Source organism: Rutilus rutilus (assembly GCF_951802725.1).
Source record: "Rutilus rutilus genome assembly, chromosome: 14".
Taxonomy (NCBI): Eukaryota; Metazoa; Chordata; class Actinopteri; order Cypriniformes; family Leuciscidae; genus Rutilus; species Rutilus rutilus.
The window spans coordinates 23,644,713-23,666,588 of record NC_140219.1 but is presented as its reverse complement, the minus strand read 5'-3'; the positions used below and the strand labels follow the sequence as shown (position 1 = coordinate 23,666,588).

Here is a 21,876-nt window from a genome sequence, read left to right as displayed (position 1 = left end):
CGGGTTTGGGGTCTGAGTGTTCCTTCTAATGAAAGGTTTAATGACAGACAGTTTTGGAGTGAATACCCTAAAGGCCCCTCCATGATTTACATTTTACATTTACATTTATGCATTTGGCAGACTCTTTATCTAAAGTGACTTACATTGCATTCATGTTATACTTTATTTTCTTCATGCATTCCCTGGAAATTGAACATTGACCTATTTGCCAACGGCATGCTCTACTGTTTGAGCTAATGAAAACCAAATATTCTCAACTGATCAGACCGGCTGCTGGTCTTGCTTTTTATTCAAGGCGAGGTAGTTCTGTCTAAACACTGTGGTAAACAAACAAGCTATTTACATTATTTACCATTTGAGTGATCAGATTTACAATTCAGACCACTGGAAATATCCCAACCTGGGTCCATTTCTTGAATGTGGGTACTATAAAACAGCACAAATCAGAGGGAAACTAATCCCTCTAAAATATAACATTCTTGTGGGACTTTAAATGATATCTGAATATTGATTTTGGCTCAGATCTGTGGTGGAACACTTTATTATGAGTGAGGGAAAGAAGAAAACTAACTAAATGGAATGGAAAATTATTGTTATTCTACACATAGACACACAAAAAAATTCCACACAAATTACACACAGGGTGAAGGAATCACCCTTGTGAGGAGTTGACCAAATCCGCACCAGAAAGCGAACCTCTTGTCAAGGCCGCTGTGGCTCAGAGGTTTCATTGCTGTTCTCTGCTGCTCTGTAGAGATGTAAATAGAAGAAGCTCTGGGCAAGCCTAAGGGAGGAACGCCCTGGTAAAAGCCTGTAATACCAAACCATCACCAAGGGAAAATGCAATTTGCTCAGGAAGGATTCACTCCTACATGTATCTGTGAAACCTTCATTCACTCTCTTCTGGGAGCATCCTCCAAAGTTAGGTGATGCAAGTGAAGAAACGAACAGTGAACAAAATGAAGAAAAGACTGAGAACTGAAGAAGGACTGTTAAAGAAGGGAGGAGGATCCACAGAGAGCGCCGAACAGCTTGTGCTTGCTGTGGTAGTGCTCGCTCGCTCATTCATATTTCAGCCATCCGGTGTCCAGGATTAGAAGCCCTGAGTAAAAATAATCTCATATAGATTTCCTTCATGCAATTGTAATTTGAAAAAGCTGGAGCTGGACTGGGCGTCACAGTCACGTTAAGTCAGCTTAAACCTGACATGTTCCATGCCCCAGAGCGATGACCTTCGTGTGTCTCAGTGGATAGACTGCACCTGTTTATGTATATGGACATCTCTGGCTCTGGCTGAGTTAAGCTTTTCTACAAGAAACAATGAACACTAGACCAATGGCCTTAAAGTAGAGCCCATTTTGCTGTCTTATACAAGACTGTCAGTCTTCCCTATATCCAGCCTTCTGCAGTGCAGAGGGCCGCCCACTGCTGCAGCGTGGGATCTCAGCAAATAACAGCGCGGCATGAGCAACTCTTGCTAAAGCCACTTGTGATAATTGAAGATCACCTTGAGTCTCTAAAATTCCTTTGTCTTCATCACCAGCAATATAAAGTCATTCTGCCTGTGTTGCCTTGTAATTGACCATAAATCAAAAATGTGTTAAGCAAAATCAACGTGCTGCAGGGTTAATGACCACATCCACAATGACTCCTGAGAAAGTGCATCCAAGCTAAAATGAAATGAAATCAATGCGGGACCTGACAAATACCGAACTGTACAGCTTGACTGTGTAACTTTATGATTTTATTTAAAGCTCTATTGATGCAGGCGTCAATAGAACCAGGCAGCTGTTAATTGCTCACAACGCTTAGTCTTCAGACCGTCTCAGAGGGGCACGTTTTCTTTTTACTTCTCTTTTCTATGTCAAGAAAGCTTTCCCACAGTTGCAAAAAGCTTAACAGTGGGGTCTTAAGTGCTCTCAGGCTTTCTTCGGGCCTTCATTAGAGGGACTTGGAGAGGGTCTCTGGATACTTCACTCCTAAAAGACGGCAGCATTTTCAGAGCCAGGACATTTTGAAATAAGAAAATAAGAGAGAGGTTGTTTTGGTGGATGCAGGGGACTGCAGGGAAATAAGTGAAGTGCTCCCGGCATCTGACTTTTCCTGAGAAATCAGGAGGCAAAGACATATGTTATTTGACATGACAGGATTGAAGCAGTGAGTGTGTACTTCTCAGAAAGTAACTGTCCTGGTAACTGATGCTTATTCTAAATTGCATTCTTAAAAACCTAAATGTGCTAGATGATGGTGTTGTGCTCAACTTTTTTTTATCTTCTCAATCCATATTTTCTTTCATGTGGTGTGAAACCGAGTGCAAGTGTATAGAGTAGGGAGTACACAACCATGTCTATATATGACTTGGAAACTAGATGTGAGCCAACGTGTCTGTGATGTTGTCATGGTTCCATGGGAAACTATTATCGCTACTGCAGCACAATTGTGAGTTCGCAATGCAAGCGTCCATCCGAGCAACCATTTAAAGGGCATCCCTGTGTCGGGCCCTCGAGTCAAAACAAATGAATAAAGTGCCTCCAGATGGAGCGTAATTTCATTATGAGCGCTTGGGCTCCACTTGTTGCAGTGTGATGGAATTCGTGTGCGTAGGATGGCAATTTTTGCCATTGTTTAGCTTAGCTTCGTAAGTTCAGCTTCAGCACAAAGCCACAATCAGATGTTATTCCGCTAATTCAAATAAACCCAATGAGAATAAACAGAGAAATAACATGCTCTCTGCTCATAATCGCATTCATGTGGTTTGTGTCCAAGTGGAGGCTTATTTAAAAAAAAGAGACAAAAAACATAACAAAAAAGGGGAAGCTTTATGCCTGCATAAACCAACCCTTTGCCTCTTCTGAAAGGAGAGAAAGAGCTCTCCATCCCTCGATGGAGCAAAGGACGGGAGGAGAGGCGAAAAGAACGGGTACAACACCGAAAACAGACACGATTCCCCTGCCATTGATGAGGCCATTATAGCGCAAATGAGGACAGATTGAATCTAAGCTGTTCCGTCGGCCTCCCTCCTCTCTCTGGCCATCCAGGAGCGAATGATTAATTGTGCGCAAGGGTCCGACTGCTGAAAAGCACGATTTCCAGCCCGCCCCCTCCCCATCTCCCCGAGCTTTGGCGTAGACCACACAAAGATAACGCAATGGGGCCATGTCTGGTGGCAAGGCAATTTCCTGTGCTCGAAAGTGCTGTTTGTGAGCTAATGACAGCTCTCTCCCCCTCCACTCCCCTAATCCATCCTCTCATTTAGCCATCAGCTTGCCCTTTCTCCCTCCGCCTGCCTGTTGTCTGTCACATAAAGACTCATCTATTGACTAAAGACAACCTTTCAATCAGGCCCTGCAGAAGTAAGACTGATTTGTCCAAAGGGAGGCCAACTCGTGTTAGAAATTAAAGAAGCATGGAATATCTGATTCAAGGGAATCTACAGTCCCGAGCTCCCAAAGTGGGACCAACTGCACCAGCTAGAGGACATTTGTTAAACCTGAGAAGAGCTAATGTTTTTTACAGGAGCACAGGGGTTAGAAATGATTAGGATAAGGGGCGGCAGGGGCCGAAAAGAGCAAAGCTCGGTGTTATCGTTGCCAAGAGGAACATTCAAAAGGTCTTTCTTTGAGAAAATGACATTATAAAGGTAGAAAACTGCCAAACCATAAGCCCTAACCATAAGAAAATTATATTTCTCAAACCTTCCATATGAAATACACGATTTTTCATTCGTAATATATTTAGGTTTCGATTAAACGCCCACTTGCCTCCCCTAAAACAATCCTGGGACGTCAACGTAACCACAGAAATGCAAAAGCCTCTTCAAATCAGCATATTTCCAATGCCATTTTCTACCCAGGATTAATAATCCGCCTCCTCACGCTCCCTTACACAATCAACATTTAATCTGACAACACACAGCAAATACACAGAAGGTTTACCCTGGTTGGTATTTCGTGGCATGCCATAGTACAACAAGCTAGTCTCTTTAAATAAAAATGTGAAACACTCATTAAACGGCACTTATGATTAGAAGTACATCTGTGGTTTTAAATGGAGAAGATGCCTTTGTTGAGGCCATAGTACCGAGTGGTGCGTATCGACCAGGCCTGGTGAGCTGCAAAGACGTCCCTTTGGGGCACGGTGCCCATGCTATCATGCTAAACTCACTTTAGTTCGACCAGCAAGGTCTGTGCCAAGCTGTCGGGAAAAATGTGCCGTGCACACATTGACAAATGACAGCATTTGGCAGGAGGACAGGACAGTGGTAATGCGAAAATTTGGGCCTTCTTATCAATGCATGGTGGGAAGGAAAGTCACCTTCAGGAGATGGCATGGAAATGTCTCAGCACTTCCCTGCTCATAAAAAATGACACAGCGGGGCAAAAAAATGCACATGATTTGACATTTGATTCAGAGCCAGAATTTTCTGTACAAAAGTGGTTATAAAATATGCAGAGGCTCCAGCGCTTGTGAGAGTGCTGTGGTGTGTGTAGACAAAACTGAGTGGGGTATATGGGGAGTTTCCAAAATGCTCTTTTTCACAATACTAAAAATTCCCTTCTCACATTTAAACCACATTTTACAAAATAGCCCGGAAGGACGATAATAACATATTATGAAAGATTCCACAAAAGAGCAAAGTGTTTAAAGACAAAAACAAGCATTGGAGCGCATACACATTGCTCTTAGCATAATGTGAAACAGATTACATGAGACTTTCTCATAGTGTTCTTAACACAATAAAAACAGATATCAGAACAAAATATGCTCACCGTAACCCTGCTGAAAAATATATCCGTTTGGATATTTGACCAGTTGAACAATCTTTATGCTTTCTTTGGCTTTATGAATGTTTATATCTGGTCATACTTATGCTGAATATACATATTTTGAATTATAGTTTTAGTTTTTTGTCCTCCTTATTGTAAGAAAGGTTTAAAGTTTATTTAACACTTAGACCATGTCTTTATTCATTATTTTAAAACAGCGGTTTTTCATTTCACCGGAATTACTTGGCTAAGGAATCTTATTAACTATTTTTCAACTCACTTAAGCAAATAAAAATGTTCTGTATATTTGACTATGGTGAATGAATGAAAATTGAGTTTGAGGCATATACCCGTGAAAAATATTCAGTTTTTCTCACACCACATGGAACCTCATTTAAATATTATATATAAAATTTGATTTGAAACTAGAAATGAGAAACACTACCAATGTTCTTAGTTATGCACCAACTTGAATTTCATGAATCTAATAAAACAAAGGTAAGGTGGACACCTTATAATGCACCGTCTATCTCACATATACATTTAAAGCGAGAATGGAAAGATAAACTGGCATGATTAGGTGTATATTTAAGGTGATCGGAATTTAGAATGAGAGCAAGCGCAAGCGCAAGCAGTACCTAAGTTATAAATGGAAAATAATCAAGGGGGTGCTTCTTATTAGGCAGGTTTAGGTGCTCTGCAGATGGAGAACACATCAATGTGCTGCCTACCGCACTTCCTTCAGCTCATTGGGATGCAAGTCACGTCCTATGTGAGAAAATGTCCGAGATAGCTTTGAAGTCATTAGTTCAGTCATTAGCACAGTTATGTTAAATATAAATTACAATTCATCAGCAGAAAGGGCCGATCATTAATTCTGTGTAGTTTGGCAGGCGTTAAATCACTGGCAGTCATTTAGTTGTGGAGGAGGGTTAGCCGCGAACTGCTCTGTCTAATCTCCACTCTGATCACCATTTCGAAACCCGATGGAAGTGTTTAAATAGCTCCCTGCTTTGCAAGTTTTTTAGTCGCTGTTTATAGTGATCACAAAAATACTACAGTGATCACGAAACCCAACAGCGAATGATGGAAAAGGACGCTCAAATCTCTCAATTATGTCGCAGTGCACCATCTATTTTAATAGGCCTTTAACGATCATTGAGATGAAAAGATTCGGTTGGCCTCTCACTCAAACAATGCATTTAATATGACTCTTAAATTACACCTCAAGTGTGTTATGAATTGCAAAAACACACATTAACATCACATTTTTTAAGTGTTTATCTTTCGTTCTTTCATTTATTTCTCCAGATGTCACATATATATACTAACTAATCTACATTAAAAAAAATACACATGCTTGCCCTGAATTCCTATAATCCAACACTGTTTCAAACATAAACTGCTGTGCTTGAACGTGTCTATTGTATAATCCATGGACATTTCTGAAAGCACAACACTTAAAACTCCACCACTAACCTAAATATATAAGATGCTTTACCTGTAAAATCCCTTTTACGGATTAATTTTATGACCTCACGATAATCTCATTGATACTCTTTGGTGATAAATGAGATATATCTCCATCTGCCATTCAGAAAGATCAGCCATAAGACAAAGGTAAGTCTGGGTTGTAAAATAACTCATGCTAGAAATTATTATCCTCACATTGAGACTCAAAGCATTATCACTTGTGGCTAAATCATTGCACCTAAACCACAAGCCATTCCTTAATTTTGCCATCAATTACCTAGATGTGTCATATTCTTACAAACTGGCCCTATTGCACAGCCGTAATGGTCAGTTAGCAGAATTTTGAATCTGCTACTGGAGAACATGGATGTATGGTGTAAGGTTGAGCTTGATTACAGCGCATGGGGATATTTAGCCATGATACAGTGTCATTTGCAGAACTGTGTTTCATCTTCTCCAGAGTGGTGGAGAGATGCCTCAATCAGCAGGGAAGTGATGTGCATTTATGTACCACTGCTCTCCTTGGCTTGCAAAGGTCTTTGGTAGAATCTAGGGAGGTTCTGTATTATTCATGAAAATTGATTCCCGACTTACTCACACTTTCCTGCTCCCGAGCTCCTGTTTTATAAGGTCATTTTCTGCTCTGGTCACGAGAAGATGACACGGGGCATAAGATGAAAGATGTTACTATTTTTCCTTCTTTGACTCTCCCTTCACCACCTGTACACCTTGCTAACAATGCCGAAAAACCTGCCTAACAATGATGTAACTGCCATGTCCTCTGGAGCCAGGAATTAATGGCGGGGGTGGCTTTACTCCGGGTCCCCAGTGAGCGGCGCTCATTTGGAGGATGAGGTTGGCACTTAGCGCCCTGCCAATTGGCTTGATGGAGATGCGGCGGTTAGACCCCCCCTCCGTATGTCCCGCTTCCTGCCTCACATCCTCTCTGGGACAATTCGGGGTATACCCAAGGAATAAAAATAAACTCACTCACAAACACATCAAATCCAGTGCTATCAAAGAATTTGCTATGAACTCTGACTAAACCTGTTCTGAGATTAAGGATGTGAGTGATGAAGGTGAACGCAGAGAGCCAGAGAAGTCTTCCCAGCAGGCAACAGAAGAGAGATCTCAGCGTCAAAGTGAGTCTAACACCCGGTTTAAAGTAGACAATGCAATTCTACAGACATTCTAGACAGAAAACACACGGCACGGCGGTGGTTTTAATGGTAAGGTGCACCAAGAAAAGTCAGAACACTTTTTCTAACGGCAACGATGCAGCACAGTGACAAACGAGCAACTTTAGCTGTCGCACGGGCGGTTGCATGCTAAACGCCACAGTGTCGGACCGGACGGGGTGACACCAGACTATGCGCCACAGGTCCACAACGCAACACAGTTTGTCCTTCAAGAACAATCAAGAAACACACAGACAGAGTTAGAGGAAAGGGACAGCAGAGGTGAGGAGAGAGGAGAGAACCCCGCAGAGGAGGCGGGAGGGGGACTTACAGTATCTCCAAATCGCGCAGGGCTCGGAAGGCTCCATCTTCGATGCAGCTGATGTGGTTGCTGTCCAGTTGCCTGCAGATGAGAGACAGAAGTCAGCGGCAGGTCTGCAGACGAGCGGGTGGGGGCTGAGGGGAGGGAGGAGGAGGAGAGGTGGGGGCTGCGGGGAGGGAGGTAGACACACTAACACACACACACACGGGCATCTCATATCTACTCTTCTCTCCTCACCGCAGTCGGGATAAAGGACCAGCTGGCTAAAAGTGGCCTGTCTGGCTATAACCTCCTCCTATCTCGTCCTCTCTTTTTTGCCACACTGCTGAGAGTGTGGGGGCAAAGAGAGGTAAGAGAGAGAGAGAGAGAGAGAGAGAGAGAGAGAATGGGAGGCTGGCTATAATGCACAGCCCACCCCGTCTGTCAGTTCTCTGTAAATATTAATTGCATTTTCTCCCCCCAACCCGCTCGTCTGCCCCCCCCCCCCCATCTTCTTCTTCTTCTTTTTTTTTTTTTTTAAGTCAGAATGGGAGTAATTTCATTACATTAGAGCAGCCAATCCATTACAAGCTTTTACCGGCTCTGTCAAAGAAACAATTTCATTAAAGGAAGGGGTTCGTAAATCAGCTGGGGTCATGGAGCTGGACGAGCAGACGCGAGGGGCACTTCTTCCTTTTTGCTTCTTTTTCCTTTTACTTTAATTTGCAGACTTTGCTATCCGCCCCTCCTTCTGCCTATTTACCCCTCCCTCTCTGCATTCTTAAAAGAGATGGATCTGAAAGAGACTTGAATAAAGAACAAGGAATCTAAGCGCTTTTCTTAAGTCATTTGTTCAGCAAACAGGGCTGCTGTGACATTTGACCCATGACAGACACTGTGCCTTTGCGTCTTTAGAGATGGGTAATAAAGAAGAACAGAGCATCTCTGGCGATCCATCCCTCGTTTCTAAAAGACATGCATCTGTCTCCATAATTGCTGATGGGACAGACTGTATGGCATCCACCCACAGCAGATGCATTAACTATCACTGTGAAAATTAAATATTCTTTAGATGCAAAAGTTGATAGTTCACCCAAAAATGAAAATTAGCCCATGATTTACTCACCCTGAAGCCATCCTAGCTGTATACTACACTCTTCTTTCAGACGAATACAATCGGAGTTATATTAAAATCACTTCAGAAGGCCTTTATAAACCCACCAGAGCCGTGTCGAGCACTTTTATAATGGATGGATGCGCTTTGATGGACTTCCAAAAAAAATTACCCATTGACTCTCATTATAAAGCTTGGAAGAGCCAGGACATTTTTTAATATAATTCTGATTGTATTCGTCTGAAAGAAGAACGTCATATACACCTAGGATGGCTTGAGGGTGAGTAAATCATGGGGTAATTTTCATTTTTGGAAACTATCCCTTTAAATGTTTGTCTTTTATATCATCTATTTTTTCATCCAAATATATGAAGACTTTAAAGAGACACTTGCCTTGAGAGTAAAACTGTGAATGTGTTACATTTGCCTCATGTGTTACAACGACTCTTAATCATAGCGGAATCACTGAAACATACAGCCTCTTTGGCTTATTGATTTTTATAAAATGGCTAGCTTGAACAACAATTATGTTATATACTGTAAATTATATATGTACACACATAAATAAAATATAATTATTTTTACAAAAACATAAAACCTGAAGCAAATATGTATCTTTAATGAGTCTGTAATGATGCCGACACAAAACTTGACATCACTGAAAATAACTAGTTCATTAAGAGAGTCAGAGGTTGATTCATTAAACACTCTGATAAATTCAATACAGTGAAGGATTTGTCAACCTGATTCAAAGCACTTACTCGACTTTTTGAACCATTCATTAAAAGTATTGGCTCATCTGTTCAAGAATTAGGCTACACTAAAAAGAAGCAGCTCATTATAGTCATTTGTTCATAAATCAGGGTGCACTGGTTTGATTGTTTTTGCGTACAGCCCGAGGACAACTCAGCAGAAAGACTTTTTTTAAGTCATTATTTCACGATAAGCTGTCGTTTATTGCACAAGGCACATCTTTTTATATAAATGCTTTAAAAGAATGGCTTTTTAGCATTTATATTACAAGTAGTGCCTTGGACTATAATTTTTCTACACTCAGTGACTGATTAGGGGAGAGTGGGGTGATTTGTGCCAGGGGGGGAAGTAGTTCCACCCTTGTTTCTGGAAAACCATAGAAGAAATTGGTCATGTGACCACATCATTTTGAAAAGCAATCACTTTTACTCATCCTCCAAAGAAGAGAGACACATGGCATGAGAGTTAAGCATATTTTAGTGCAAAAAACATTTTTTTCCCTTTCAAAGTAAAATTTCTATGATTAAGGTTTTTTGATTGTAGTGTCTGAACAATTATAGACAAGTTTGAAAACATTTCACACATGTTTTAGTGCTTTAGTAGGCTACACAATGAGTCTATACAGTTAGCATGATGTTAGCTCTTAACTGCTGGATCATGCTAGTTTTTCAATCTTGTGGGTCCGGGGTGATTTGTGCCAAAGGGCCTGGGTTAAGTTGTGCCAGATCCAGACCACCTAGACCAACATTCTCAGAGGGGATAATCTTGACAAGTGAGGAGATGGGCATGCCTCATCATTGTTTGACTTAGGCCTGCCTGTTATTTGTTTAATTTAGCTAACACTGATTTCTGTTTTGAGGTTGCACTATGTTATTAAAGAGAAGTTTTATTCCATTTTTAAGTGGCCTATGTCACAATAGGATGTTTAGAAATTAACCTAGTCACTTTATTCTTATATGTTACATAATTGACAGACAGCGCTATGTCAACAGGCCCTTTGCCAAAGCCTTTTTGCCTGAAATGATTCACAAATATCATATATTGTGTTGCTATGGTGCTCTAAATGGTTGCTAGGGCGTAGCTTCATAGCTTCACAATGATCCTGAGAGACTTATTGGTCGTCTGAGTAAAATGAGCCCGCCCCCTTGTCTCTATGACACTGTGATCCAGAGTTATGTTCAATACAAAATCCCTATGCAATTGACCATAGTAGGAAAAACGCATGCTATGGTATTCCAGGGTGACAATATCTAAATAAACCTTAAATTAGTAATTTTGTATTGAATTTATCTTGCTTTCATATAGCAGTATGGTTCATAACATTAAAATGTTCTGTTTTACTTCAGAAATCACTGGCACAATTTACCCCCAATGTATTCCCCCAAAGGCACAACTTCCCCCGCACCAGGGGCAAGTTGTGCCATGAGACCACTTTTTTTCCAAGAGCTATATTTCTGAAACAATTTATTTCAGATCCAAAGTTATTGTTCTCAGGGATGCACCACATCCTGAAATATATGTACATCCTTAAGTTGAAGGCATTACTGCCATGGCCTCACTTTAAAGTCACTTTGAGTAAAAACTGGCACAACTCACCCCACTCTCCCCTAAAGCCTTCTGGATTTTGAATGGAACGGTGAAAAGCACTTCAAAAACAAAAAGCTATTTCTTCACGGTTAATTTCTTGATTAATAATAATCACAATATAGAAAATTCCACTGGCAAGTAATACAGTGAACTGCCAAACAGCAGGTGATATTATGAATACTTGGCACATTATATATAGAATTCAAACACAGCTCATTCAATCAGGTTTCAGAGCCATAACTGTCTGTACTATCTGAACATGTGACGTTGATCTCTAGAGGAAGTCATTGTGGTTATGTGCCATAGATTTTGAACAATGATAATACTGAATATAGTCAAGGGCGAATAGCTGTCTTGAAAGTACATTTGCGAGCGTGTGGTATGTCTGTGAATATCCGCATGTTTGGTGATTGTTTGGAGAGGTGGGACATGGTAGTGTTGGGTAATGAAAGTCCCAGTTTTAATTTCCCTGCTCTAATTACATTGGCCTTTAATCATCTCAGTCATGAGCCATATTGGCACTTTAGAGCTCTCGTCCTGCCAGTGTCCCATCTGGAGTGAACGGGAGAAAGAAACAGATATGGGTCTTCCTTCCCTTCACTAGACTATTAATCTGTCAGAGTCGGTGACGCTAACCAGCAGCCGCATGGCCGTATTTCATTCACGCTCGATAACTAACACAGCAAATGACTTAGAACTGACCGTCACAGCCAGGACGATGCTTGATCAGAGCTTCAAAATATGAATCTCATATTCAGTCTATAGTCGTAACAGATGTACAGTACGTGACCTAATCAAGTGTGGTTTGAGGAGTTGTGTCTGTATTACACTGCTGATGCCTTGCGTCTTCTTGTCTCTACTGGTTTTGTTTCACTGTGTCTCATCTCATTCAGACTTGTCTCACTTTGTTGTCTCATTTCATCCCGTCTTTGTCTCACTTCTTCTCTCATCTCACTTTGTATCTTCTATCATATTTTGTCTTCTCCTTCAGTCTAACTTTCTTCCTCTTTCTCATTTTGTCTCATTTCATCTGGTCTTATTGTCTAAATTGATCTGGTCTCATATTGTCTAGCCTAATTGAACAGAAGGACAGCCTCGGTTTGGAGGGGTGTCCTGAGAAAGTGATTCCCAGAGCAAGCAAACTTTTGATTGGCTATCGTGGGATCTGTGTCATTCACACCACACCGTGCACTGATCATGTGTAGTGTGTGTTTCAGCACCAGCAGTGCACATGAAAAGCTGAGATCTGCCTTCTGCAGAGTCTCGTCTGCTAGGCGCAGAAGCTTGTAAAGCGGGCAGCGACTGAACCTCGCCCTCTCGGACATAATTCAAACCCACGCGCGGTCAGAGTGACAATCTGGGTACAGGAACATGAAATAGAAAGGCTTTTATTAGCACACAGATGAGAGCCTCCCACAAAGGGGTAAAAATCTGAGTGTCCACGTATCTGATGGTTTACCGTACAGGACGCGCCGCTCTCTTAATGATACCTCGGTTTCAGGTAATGAAGTATTGTGTGCACTACATGTGCAGATGCCATACGGCCTCTCTATCTGCTATGAATAACAAATGTCAATGGAATGAATGTGTGCAAGCCATTTCCCATGAATCCACTGCTCATACAGCACCTGTTCTAATGGGAAACGTACCCCGCTGACACAAGCACGTCATGATGATATAGAGCTCATCAGGCATGTTTTCGCAGAAGGATTCAAACATGCATATGATGAGGGAATCTACGACATCACCCTAGCTTGACGCTTCTCGAGGTTAACATGACTGGCGCAGCATGTCTGGTGAACAGTAGGAGGGCATGACTAAAGCCATAAAGGCAGACGGAGATATTGTGTCTGGTTTAATAAGGTGCAACATAGACTCTCGTTAGCTGGAGGAACCATCTTAACCATATTATCCAGATGGCCCCTCTATAAAAGGTGGAGGATGCTGGCTAAAGGCGGATGCTGACTCCTGCATGCTGTAGCCTGTAAAACTGTGGAAATGTGAGGGCGATATAAGAGATGGAGAACCTGCCCTCAAAGCGTGCATAGCCATTTTCAAATAGAGGACATTAAGGTAGAAAAGCATACGAGAAAATCAATTCATTCCTGGAACGCTGCCTGTCCATTTTTTTTTCTCCTCCTTCCCGTTAAAAAACCGAGGGCTGGATGATTTCAGCAATTAAATCAAGAGTCACCTTGCCACGCGTTGCAGAGGCAGGTCGGTGGGAGAGAAACACGCTGCCGACGTACAAATCCATCCTTCTCGCTCAATCCTTGTTAGTCCTTTTTCTTACCTCTAAAAAGCCCTACCTGAAGAAATGAGTGTTGCCTACCTGTACCTATCATTCATCCATCAGAGTGTGACGGTGCACATGACAGTGATGTGATGAGCATTCAAACACTGTCTAACACCATAGACATCACTGTAAGAACATCAGGGGAAAACATGCTCCACAAAAATGTTCACAAAAAAAGCTTGCATTTGCACGCAGAGTTGGGGAATATTACAATTTAAAGTAACGCATTACAATATTGTCCATAAAAAAAGAACGAATAATATTACATAGCTAATTTTTATGAAAAGTAATGTTACATTATTTTTGAATGCAACATAAGTAGGCTATATGTACAAAGTTCTCAAAATGTATCATGGACCCAATTGCCATTTTACCATTACAATTTCAATGAAGATACAAATAATACTTATTTACATGTTATGGCCAATAATAATAAATGGCAGTTTTAAAACTGTATACCATTTTGTCTAAATTATAAATCACAACATTATTATTTGTACAGTGTACATATTCAATGTAAAATTTGCTAAAAATTACATTCAAGTGTTATTAAATTATTACGATTAATTTGTCAGTGAGTGTTAGATGACAACATGTTATATTATTATATTATATAAATATTATAGTGTAAAATTTACAAGTAACGTTACCATTAAGCCATCTCATGACATAATTGTATTACAGTCCTGCTCATAAGTTTACGTTGACATGATTATCATAAGTATAGCTTCTGAAGGGCAGTGCTAATAATTTTTTTTGTTTTAAATATATATATATATATATATATATACTAGCATCTTGCATATTCTGCAAGACGTATGTAAACTTGTGAGCAGAACTGTATATTCCAATGCTGTTTGTACTGTATCTGTTAAGTGTGTCTGCAGAGAGTTATTGACCTGTGTAGATGATTGACGACGCTCCTGCAGCCTGCGACTCATTTGACAGGGGTCAATGAGGTCAGAGTTAGTATTGACAATCAGTTAACTCAATCTGACCAGGGCGGGTGGTAGTCAACATTCATGTACAAACGCGTGTCACTCAGGAATACACTGATTCAAAAGACCACCCTGAATAAAAATTAAACACTGAAAATGATACTGATGAGGTGTGGCCCAGTGGTTGAATATATACAGTAAGTTCGTAACTTAACTTAACAGAGAGTTTCAATCCCATGAGCTATCACCTTTGCGCTTAAGTCTGTTAAATGACTACTCATTCACTTACTAGTGAACTATGGCTATACTGTATACTTGGCTTTCTCAAACTCTCCCACCACGTTTTCCTTTCTTCTTTCTCTTCAACTGAAAAGCATGATTATGTCTTTAAACAAAAGCTAACTATATTTCCACACCTCTCCGAGATATAGAGCATGGTGTGACCCGTGGTTCTCAGCCCACAGTGGGAAAGACTTCATCTGAAAACAGTCTTTGTTACAAAGCCGGCATCAGATATTGCGACAAAACCGCCCAGAACTTCACTGAGCGCTCGAGCCAGGGAATGCACACGAACGCTACGGCCGCATACCATAGCTGATCTCTGACTTCAACCAAAGTTTCCCATTAATGACGACCTCAAGACTGTGTCCTTCATTCATTACAGAGAATTATCGGAGCGCTGCTCCTGGGACTGGCTTTAAAGTATAGCTGCAGAAGGCAATGTTTATTGTTGTAGGCGTGTTGGAGACTACCAGCTCCATGCTCTGTTCTTAAAGGTTTGAACCCAGGAAATTGGGTGATTATGCTTTTTACTTTAAAAAAAGAGATAGTATTTATTCATTTAAATCACTATTAAATAAGCCCCTCTACACTTAAAAATAAAAGGTTTTGGCTTCTATATTTCAATAAAGAACCTTTAACATCCATGGACATTTTCCACTGTACAAAAGGTTCTTTATAGCGGAAAAGGGTTCTTTAGATTATTCTTTAGATTATTATGTTCTTCAAACTAAGAAACTTTCGGACTGTGGCTGCATCCGAAATCGCATACTCTCTTGAGTATGTATTTATTTTGAATAAATATTTACTACACAACCGCTAAAAAAGTACATTCTATATAGTATGAGTGTGTGTAGTATGAATGCAATCTGGACGTACTACATTCGCCATGTTGTCATTATCATGTGACCAACCAGCGTCAGCTACGCCACTTCACTGCCATAGACAAATCCTCACCCGGGGAATCTTGCCCGGAAGAAATAGGTCATCCAGGTACTTTTTGCTTACTCTTTTATGAATACTGTGAATTCGGACATAGGCTACTTATTTTGTCACATACTGTTTTTTGTATGTATGTGAATTCGGATGTAGCCTATGTCTTCGCTAGGGATGTTCCCGAAGCCTAAATCCGAATTCGGAAAGGCATGGTAAATGAGTAACGCATTCTATGGAGCCCCGAAAGGGACATGGTTAGGCTTGCTGGTGTAGTCGGTTACATTACTGTACATCAGATTTCACATGAAGATAGAAAGGAGAGATGACTGACAGGACGATGTCGGGGGATTTGGTGCACAACAGATCTTATCTTGTAAAATGTGTGGTCAGTACCACCGCTCCCTATAGACCTTATGTAGCCCCACCCCTTTTCAGCGGGTAAGAGTAAATACATATTTGTATTTCCACAGCATGAAGGTAAGATCTTACGAATTTATGAATGAACTTTTTGTTATGATATCCGCTTCAAACATTACATTGCTCATGATAACTTTTGTTAATTCTACAATAAGTAAATCCACTTCACCAGCTATAGAACGCAAAAGCATTGAAATGTATTTTTTTCTTCAATCTCGACTTTTTTTCCCATCACCATGTCCATTTAAGGGGCTCCGTAGAATGCGTCAATTCTGTACCGAACATAGCATTCGGCTTCGGGCACATCCCTTGTCATCACTGTGAAAATCCCCTTTTGGAACCTTTATTTTTTAGAGTGTGGTCCACAGTAGCGAGATCAGCTCCTGAAACTGTTACAGGAGATTTATCAGAAGCCATTACTGTAATTGCAAATGGCTGTGGAACATTACTCACTGGCAATATCCTGAAGATATCCATCTTATTGAACCATACTGATTAATTGAATTTTCATCAGCGCTAAGCTTATTAACTGTTATGACAAATGATTCGAGGAGCGTACATGTAGGCCACCTAGCACATTGCTTTTGAACATTTTCTTCTTCCAGCGAGAGAGATTATTATCTTTCATTTCACTTATCTGTCTTTGGAATAAAACACAAGACTCGTTAAACGCAGTGGACGACTGTCTCGTTTGCAGTTTGATGTGCTGATGTGGAGTATCACACCTTGGCTCACTGCTTTAGGGGAAAGGAGAGTTTATGAAGGCTTCTTTGCCCCGTAAAATCATGCAAACGAAAGTCACGGCGGTGCCAATGGGAGATGAGGGAGAAACACTTACAGGTTCTTGACGGCGGTGATCCCTCGGAAAGCCTTACGAGGAATAGCCTGAATCTGATTCTCGCTCAGGTCCCTGGAGAGAGAGATAAGAAAGAGAAAGAGAAAGATATTAGGATTTGTTTGAAGCCACTTCACATTTTGGGAGAAAGCGTCTTGAGGAAGATGGACGGTTTGCTGCCACCCCTCTGGAACGATACGCCGCTGCTTTGAAGTCTGAAACCATATTGTTCTACTGACCATAAATGTCACATCCTCCTTTATTCGTCTGGCCTTTTATCACTCTATGTGTGTGTGTGCTGGTCTAATGAAAAACATTTCTAAAGCAGTACTTTGTAATGAAAGGCCTCATAGCGGTATGCCCCGCAATCGTTGCTTCATTCCTGTAGAAAATGAAGCAATCATATGCACTTTGAGTAACCCGAGAAAGCAAACAGACAAAAGTAGCTCTACACCAAAATTAATGCCTGGCATTTTTAATGCTCGCTTATGAGCCAAATGATTTTTGACATGTCACAATGCTTGTGCTTAACTTTATTAAGCTTGTTTGTTTGTAGACTCACGCTGGCAAACATAATTTGAGAACCAGAATGCAATTACTGGCCAAGAAGGAAACAAATGAGATATGGAATATCTGTCCAGCTAATCAAAGCATCTGCTTTGGAGTCATGCCTGCCACACATAAGACGAACAGACCACCACGTGGGTTAACTAACCTTAACTGACCTTGCTACAACCAATTTCACTGATAAACAATCAGGCGCGGATCCAAACACAGCGAGGAATTCTGCCAGAGCTCGTGCGTGGGACGTAATGATGTATCAAGTACAGGACTGCCAGCAATTTCCTCTTAGGAGCATTAAAAACTGTAGTTATTGGGCTCTTTCAGACCCCTGCCAGAACTGGATACGTGTTTTTTTTTTGGGGGGGGGGGGGTTTGCCTCGAACCAATCAAGTTTTATTATGGCAAAAATCTTAATAACTATGTTTTGCTTTGCAATAAGGGGCTATGGTATTTCATCTAACTGTTCTTGATGGTTTTTGACATGTTCCACAATCCGGCGTTTCTATATTTCTTTACAGCACTCTTGGCTGGCTTGATTTGAGCATCATGTTCCTTTGTGTATCCTTCATGTCGAACTTTGCAGCGCGTGCACAGAGGAGAACAAACATTTGCAGAGTAAAAACTCATAACATCCCATGTTCGTATGCCACAGAGTGAGAAAATAGGACCGCTGTTTATACCATCATCACGCTGGGCATGAGCGAATCCCTGTTGCCTTTGATGGTCTAAATGCAAAACAGATAAAGTGCAGAGATGGAGAGGAGCACAGAGGAAACTTCTCTTTGACTAGGCTTTTTAATTCTTCATGAATGGCGAAGCACTAAACTCGTACGTCCTCGGCGAGCCGAGAGCACAGCGTAGTACTTTACAGCACTTCCACTGCTAATAAATGTTTTATTGCTTTGTTTACTCAGTGGAACCTTTTTCATTATTTCTACAAAAAGGCAAATCGTCCCAAATAAAGGCACTTATGAAACGCAATCAGTCTCAGCAGTGCCGTAGCTGAGGAGCGACAGAGAGAAACTCCACGTCAGAAGAAAAAAAAAACAGCCCCACAGGATTCGGGCTGAATTAGATGATTTCTAATGAAGAATTACATGAAACTATAAAGAGATAATAGAAGTTTATGAGATATGAGAATTATACTGGCTGGGAAAAATGTAGCAATGCACATCGTGTGCTTTGACACTATATTAATTACGCATGGATAATGAAACAATATATGCGACTTCAGAATGAATACAAGCTCTCCAAAGAATCTTTAAAAACACAGGTTAATTTGTCCATTTAGATACTGTAGCGATGCAGTTCACAGCATACAGTGTAAAGATAATGTTTAATTAATACTTTGTCTTGTTTTATCACTTAACGTATTAAGGCTTGATTTCAGAGAATATAACCTTTTTAATAAATCGACTCATTACACTGTAAAAAGTGAACAGTTGGATCAACTTAAAAAAATTACTTCAATTGGTAACACCTAAAGAAATTAAGTTTTGATAATTTAAGTTGAGAAAACTTAATTTCTTTAGGTGTTACCAATTGAAGTAATTTTTTTAAGTTGATCCAACTGTTCACTTTTTACAGTGTAAGGCTTCTTATAAAATAGATCTTTGTTTTTACCCCGTTGGCAAACAAAACTAGAAATAGCATAATATACTTATAAAAACTGGTGTTTTTATATACAATAAATTTAACTCAATCTGGTATACACTGCTATCATTAGCGTCAAATTGGCCATCTTAACAGAAGCATCTGAATTAATGCTTTAAGTTAAAGTTAAAGATACAGATTCAAACCAGACATGAGCCAAACCGTGTTTGTTAAAGGACAGAGCTGCATTGGTCCCCCTCCTCTAGCAATCTGCTTGCAAATTTCATTAATTTCATTTGGCTTTGGCCCTGCTCTCTCTGACTGTCAGGATGCCTGCCATAAATCTCCCTTTGATTCCATTACGGCTCCCATGTCCAGACAACCTGGCAACGCCAAAACATATTACAGATAAACGCTCAGCAACACGCAAGGATATGAGAGTCGAGCAGCAAGGAGGATATATCCTTACACACACACACACACACACACACACACACAAGCAAATGCTAGACAGAATGAAGCGCTACATGCTACTTGAAATGCCGCTGTCATGACACTCAGCACACATCTTGTTTTCAGTCGGATGCACATTGGAATCAACTATAAATGGTTAAATATATGCAAGGAAGAGAAGGCCAATAATAGTTCATTATATATGTCTGTTACATTTCGAAAGCTCAGTGTTATGTCAATGTAAATCAGATTTTCAAAACTGAATCTTTAACTGTTGCTTAAGAATTCCGATGGATGGTATACCTTAGATCGAAATTAACCACAAAGTAAAGTTTGAAAGTTTGGGCTAAGTTTTTACTGTTTACAGAGTCCATCCATAAGCAGAGTCCATCCATAGTTTCCCAAAAGCATGTTTTATGTCCTAAGCAGAATGCTTGAGGAATATCAATATGCTGCTGCCTTACATAACACAGTGAAAAGTATTGAGGGTATGTTGGTCAATTCTCTTTCTTATCACGCTTTACGAATGTCACTCTTATCTCTTCACTGACAAATGGAATGGTGCGCTTTTACAAGAAGGTTATTTGCTTCACTTTTGTTGTTTTCTTGCTCTGTTTAAAGCACAAAGGAAAAGAGTGATTGCCTAAGAAAGTCAAGGAAACTTAAACATCACTTTACAGTAGGAACTCAAATAATGCAGGATGGCCATGACAGGGTCTCTTTCAGTTATTACTCACACACACACACACACAAAAGCTTCTCAGGTCCATATATGCACAGTATCCTTCTTACGTGAAAACTTGCACAAATGTTTTATGGACAAATACAAGTGCACACTCACTCTCTAACACAGTCACACATGACACCCGCTCTCGGACAGGACTGAGTTTCCCAGAGGAGGTCAGGTTAATTTGTGTTTCACAGTACTTTATGATGTTAATCTCTTCTAAAATCAAACATGGCTATGTTTTTTCCCTCTCTGTATAAACTACAGAGCAAACTACTTACTATGTTTCGGCTAACTCAGCCCTTGGAGAAATCTAATCTTCGTCTGGATAGGACTGCTTGTTGATACAGTATATCACACGAGTGTAATTTCAACGGTTCTCATGATGCACGGATCCAGAGCACATGGGCTTTTCTTTCTCGTGAAGTCAAAACAGACATCTGTCTCCTTCCATCTATCTTATCAAGCACAAACCGCAGCCCAGCTTGGTGACTGGACCGTTGATACGTCTCCTACCATGCCCGCGCCTCTCTCATTATCTATCAAGCGCTGTCTTGCTTTCACTCTTGCTTTTGGCAGGGCTGTTATCTGCATGCCAAATTGAATCTAGAGTCCGAGATTCTCGCAGAGACCCCGATGCCTGTCAGTGGGTTCCTACACGCTTTCTGTTAAGTCCTGCCAGCAATGACAGATCCCCCTCGAACGTGCTCATGCGATCACACACAGATGGGTCGAACACATCTGAGCGTACACATCTGATCACAAAGAGCAAGGTGAAAGGTTATTAAAACCCTCCAGCTCCTCACGCTAGATATATTACATTACATTATTCATTTAGCACTCATAACTGGGGCCAACCGCATTGCTGTCATAATACATCTGACCCGACTGCTTCTGGGATGACCAGTTAAAAGTCTGTCTGCATGTGTGTGTGTGCTATAGGGGTGACTTTCAAATTGCTGTTAAGACTGTTCTGAAGTGAAACCAGCCCTACAAGAAAAAGGAGAGTATTACAATACACCCTTGGCCCTTCGGATTTCATCTTGGTGTCATGAGGAATCAGGCCGTAACTGTGACTCCATGAACTGACAGGTTACGACAGCAAGCTGGCCGGGTCGGATGCCGTTTGCACATGTTATGAGATGCACAGTTCTTTGTTTTTTCATTAAACACACAGCCAGAAACAGGGAGAAAGAAGATGACCCCCTCGGGCACTCCATAAGCATTTTGTTTTATGAAACCCTAAACGTCTTCAGTCCATATCCATATCGAGTGGCAGTTTCACATGACGGGCTGCATCTACTGTAAAACGTGCACTCTTTCCCCCCTCCTCCTCTATTTTTGCATCTGAGGAGCCTTTTCCCACTGGAACGGCAATTCATGTAACACTTATTCGATAAAGATATATAGAAATGTGAATAACAAATAGTGACCCCGTTGCAGCCTCGTATTTCACTCTTTTACAGCTCCAGTTATGGTCGTGGTGGGCGGCGCTCGCTCGCTGCTGGCAGTAGTCTCCACTTTGCTTTATGGCCACTTTTAAAAATGGAGGCAAATTAAAACACTATGGATTTCTGGCCCTGATAGACCGTATAGTGTAATTGGCCTTAAGGATGACAGTAGTTCTTAATTACACTGAGTAGAGGAGCTTTTTCATTGGACCCAG

General features: G+C 40.8%; 1 protein-coding gene across 1 annotated transcript in view; it reads right to left on the bottom strand.

Moving 5' to 3' along the window:
- Window positions 1-21,876, bottom strand: part of LOC311303289 (uncharacterized protein) — a 114,610-nt gene that overhangs the window by 1,935 nt on the left and 90,799 nt on the right. The window contains exons 5-6 of the mRNA XM_084429693.1: window positions 16,877-16,948; window positions 7,693-7,820 (exon numbers count right to left, since the gene is read on the bottom strand). Of these exons, the coding sequence (XP_084285819.1) occupies window positions 7,745-7,820; window positions 16,877-16,948 (148 nt within the window). The 3' untranslated portion in view covers window positions 7,693-7,744. The remainder of the gene's footprint in view (window positions 1-7,692; window positions 7,821-16,876; window positions 16,949-21,876) is intronic.